General features: G+C 38.8%; 1 protein-coding gene across 4 annotated transcripts in view; it reads right to left on the bottom strand.

Annotated features, from left to right (window-relative positions):
* The window catches only part of SATB2 (SATB homeobox 2), a 180544-nt gene that overhangs the window by 171214 nt on the left and 5223 nt on the right, over positions 1-4107 (bottom strand). For 2 of the 4 annotated variants that reach the window (XM_025039434.1, XM_025039433.1), the window contains exon 2: positions 2773-3000. The exons of 1 other annotated variant lie outside the window; for it this stretch is intronic. In XM_025039434.1, coding sequence (XP_024895202.1) covers positions 2773-2941 — 169 coding nt within the window. In that variant the 5' untranslated portion in view covers positions 2942-3000. Of the gene's footprint in view, positions 1-2772; positions 3001-3614; positions 3714-4107 lie in introns of all 4 variants that reach the window. One more of the 4 variants, XM_025039432.1, reaches the window with a different exon arrangement.

A 4107-nucleotide genomic window follows, 5' to 3' on the forward strand; every position in this document is an offset into this window, starting at 1 on the left:
ATTGCCAACAGCATTTAGAAACATTTATTCACCTCAGTTTATCAAAAAACAGTAAGATAAACTGTTATTTTATTGGTTAACCAATTAACTTAATGATTTCTCCTTGTCTTTAAGAGGGGGAGCTTTTAAGAATGAAAATCACTAAAGATTAACAAATACATCTTACCAAATTTCGAGCTCTATCTTAAAAACATATTATAATAAACATCTTTACAACATTGAAAAGACTACAATATATCTGAAAATGGAAATAAAAATTGCAGAGCTATAAATATTTTTGTAGTTGTCTATGCTTATTATATTGCTTCATAAAAAAAATTTAAACAAAAGGAGGTAGGGTGATAGAAATATAATCTATTTTTTATTTACCCTATGCCCTGCCCCAAAGGCTTTCAGTTATAAAGAAGTGTTAACTAGAAATATATTTTAAACATTTTTAAAATTTAGAATGCACATTTTTTTTAAAAAAGCTTTGCTTTTCTCCAATCTATATATGTGATTTAAAGTTACAAAGAAATGAAATCATTAACATCTCAATGTACATTTGGAAACTACAGTATATAAACTTAAACCCCCAAAACAATCATTAACATTCAATTAGAAAACTTTAAATGATGAAATTTTATGTTTTAAGTTGTTATATTTTTAAAGCTTTCTAAATTAAAATCTTTCCAAAAATTCTTATGCTATATAGAATAAAACCTTTCTTTTAAAAAAATATTTTAAAATCCACCATATGTAAACTATTTTAACCACTTTAACATTAAGTATTATAAATAATACTTGTCGAGACAAAATAATGTCATCTTTATTTCTAGTTTGGGGAGCAGCTAGTAAGACCTTTGATATTACTAAATGGAGTCAAAGCTCAGAAAGTGTGACTAAAGCAGCTTGTTAAAACACATCTATTATTTGTTATCAAAATTTAATAATTTTAGTTTATATCAAATTTATACTAAGAGGTCAAATGTGAATTATAGTCTCAAAAATATAAAAAATAACTCCCACTTTACAATAAAAGTAGGCCCTAGTCAATAAAATTAGGCATTTTCTTTCATAGTCCAATATGATATAGAAAAAACAAAACTTGTAAGGAAGCATAATCATTAACAATTACATTCTAAAATATTTAGAGACCTCTCAATTTAGTAAATTGTATTAGATCCTAAGAAAGAAATCTAAATTTCAAGTCCAAGTTTTTTCTTTATGCATAAGGCCACTTTGAGAACACATTCTCTCCAAAGATTTCCAAAAGTTTTTCAATCAAACATTATCAGCATGTATTATATCGTCTCACATTTGGTTCCACTATATACACCATATATTTTTCTTTCTTACATGCATAAACTAAAAGATGATATGAAAAGTACTCTGAAGGTATTATTCCAGTCTCAAGATAGCACTTCAATAAACACTACTTTTAAAAAGTGAGTCACAGAACAGTTTTCTTCTTGCTTCATTAAAAATATCTTCCAGTCCCTAAAATGGAAGATATATAAGCCACAATCTACAGCCAAATAATTTTGGCAATTTTAAAAATTAAAGAATGAGTGCTTCTCAGGGGAGATGATTAACTTAATGAACTAAGGCAAACTAGCCTGAATGTCTACCGTAAAGAAATAGTAATAGCAAAATAAGTAAAAATGAAAATGTGTTACTTTACAATATGCCTGTTTTTAACTCTTTAAAAGGGAGCAGACATGTAAAGTCAAGTATTTAATGTGAAATACATACTATGGCTATTAGAACATGGGATTAAAGTTTATCACCAAGTTTTGCCAGGGTTTTGTATCATTTCAGGCAGGCTAATATTAAGAATTATATTAAATAGGCAACTGCTGAAAATATTAGGACAAAAGAAAAACTTTAGAAGCAAAAAATTTAAACTAATGACTTATCTCAAACACAATAAAACTGCATACCATGTAGAACGGTGCATTTTATTTAAAAAGAAAAAAACTAGGCAAATGGCATATAAACCTTAAAAAATTTTAATGTTTAAATTTCTTGCATATCTTCACTTTATAAAATTACTTTTCCTAACCACTTTAAAAGAAAGTAGTTGTTTAATAGTAAAAACTACAAAAGATTTTCTTTAAATAATATTAAATTCTTGGAAAGGGAAACTGTATTTCGCCAAGAAAGTTACCATACTATTTTCACCTGTTATGCTATAATTCATACAAAGTTACAAATGCATATGACTTTTATCTTTATAGGAAACAGTAGCATTAATAAGTCTCTAAGGGCCTGATAGATTCGTAGTGATTCTTTGTTTCACACTTGAAATGTGGCAGAAAATATTCCCACTTGTTACTCATTGTCTGGAAGCACTGTCCTAACTACAAAGTAACAACAACTCTTGCTCCTGTACTGCCCGAGCATTAAAGACTAGTCCACAAAAGCAAACACAACTAAACTTCATCCCCACGACAGATACTCTGAGGCAAGGAAAAAAAGTTAAATCACTAAAAAGCTCTCTAGGAAAATCTAGAAACAGTTAGCTGGCTGTGACATAAACCTGCCAACACCTCAGCACACAGTGGCAAAGTGCCCAAAAAATGCCACCCTCTGGGTAAACCACTTTCTTGTTTTAACTCGAGATGAAGCTACCAGTTGCAGATGAGAGGCGACGGGGGCATTATTTGGCAACCTGGAATTCACTTCCTGTAATTCTACACCGCGACAGTGCCTAATCAACCTGAACCCTGACACTCGGGCCATTATCACCGGGCCGCGGGCTGCGCGCGCCTCCTTGCTCCGGGCTGTTACCTCCCACGGCCTTGGCCACGGCGCCGTTGGGCCTCCCGCGGGCTCCCATGGGGCTGCCGTTCTGCTCCAGCCGGGCCACCTTCACCGGAGGAGGCCCCTTGACGTCGGGGCTGCCGCTCCGCCGGTCGGGGCTGTCCCGGAGACACGGGCTCTCGCTCCGCCGCTCCATGCTGCTCCGACTCGGAGACAAAGTTCCCACCGGCAGGTCGCAATAAAACGCGCAGGGACCTAGGGAGGGGGCGGGGTGAGGGGAAGGGGAGGGAAGAAAAAAAGAGGGAAAACCGCTCACACACGTGATAGACGTTCAGGCCAGTGGCAGAGCGATGCACCACAGCCACACAAAGTTCCTCCCACGCTGCCCGAGGGGCCCGAGCCAGGAAGCCGGTCCCAATCATACACTGGGAGGCCCAAAGGCAGCCTAGAGCATGGGGTGCTGCGACTCTGCCCAGTCGCTGTTCCCCAAGAGCTAGCCCTTGGTGACAACGTCGGGGCCCGCACCCAGGGGCGCCCAGAAGTGGCCTATCCACTGGAACAGGATAGGCATTAACCGTTCCCGGGTGCGACACCTTCGCCTTTTGGGGGTCTGGGTTGCAGAAGAATTGCACTTCATGAAAAGACATCTCACCCACTCAAAGAGCGGGTGGGGGATGTACACAGATCCGTAAGAAACAGAATAAACCACACGATGAATGCTCTGCGAATTGGCGGGGCAGGAGCCAAAGGCCTGGAAAAGGACCTGCTGATTCCTCGGGTTCTACCTTTACCGAGTCAGTCTTGAGACACACACGTTTTGCACAAAATCCACCCTAATTCCTCATTAATAAGCGTCCGAAAACACTTACAGGTACTCATCAGAATAACCTCCAGAATAACAACCTTCATCACAAGGGCGAGGGCTACAATCGTTATTATTTTTGGAACGTTCTTATCTTCATCTGATCCTAAGTGATTTAAAAAAAAAAAAAAAACTCTTCGGCATAAAACACAATAGCCAAAAAAGCATTTAAATTATCAGGTGCGGGAGCAGCCTTCATCAAACCCAATTTTTAAATCTCTCCAAAAAGTTTTCCTCTGGGTCGCTTGGCTGGCAGCGCTCTCCTCACAGAACCCGCAGATCTCAGCACCCCTGGATTTTTTTTTTTTTGGAGTGGGGGGGCGGAGGAGAGGAAAACACCTGATGAAAAGGCACTCGCACTGTCACTGACATCCCAGAGAAGCTGGAATCCGGCACAATAAAGTGCGCTGGGAATCCTCTCGCGCGCGCTCTCGCCGTGGGAGAAGCCGCGTCGCCACGGCTCAAGAAGACAAGGTGGGGGGGGCAGAGGGGAGGTGGCA

The sequence above is a fragment of the Pteropus alecto genome, unplaced genomic scaffold (genome assembly GCF_000325575.1).
Source record: "Pteropus alecto unplaced genomic scaffold, ASM32557v1 scaffold3, whole genome shotgun sequence".
NCBI lineage: Eukaryota > Metazoa > Chordata > Mammalia > Chiroptera > Pteropodidae > Pteropus > Pteropus alecto.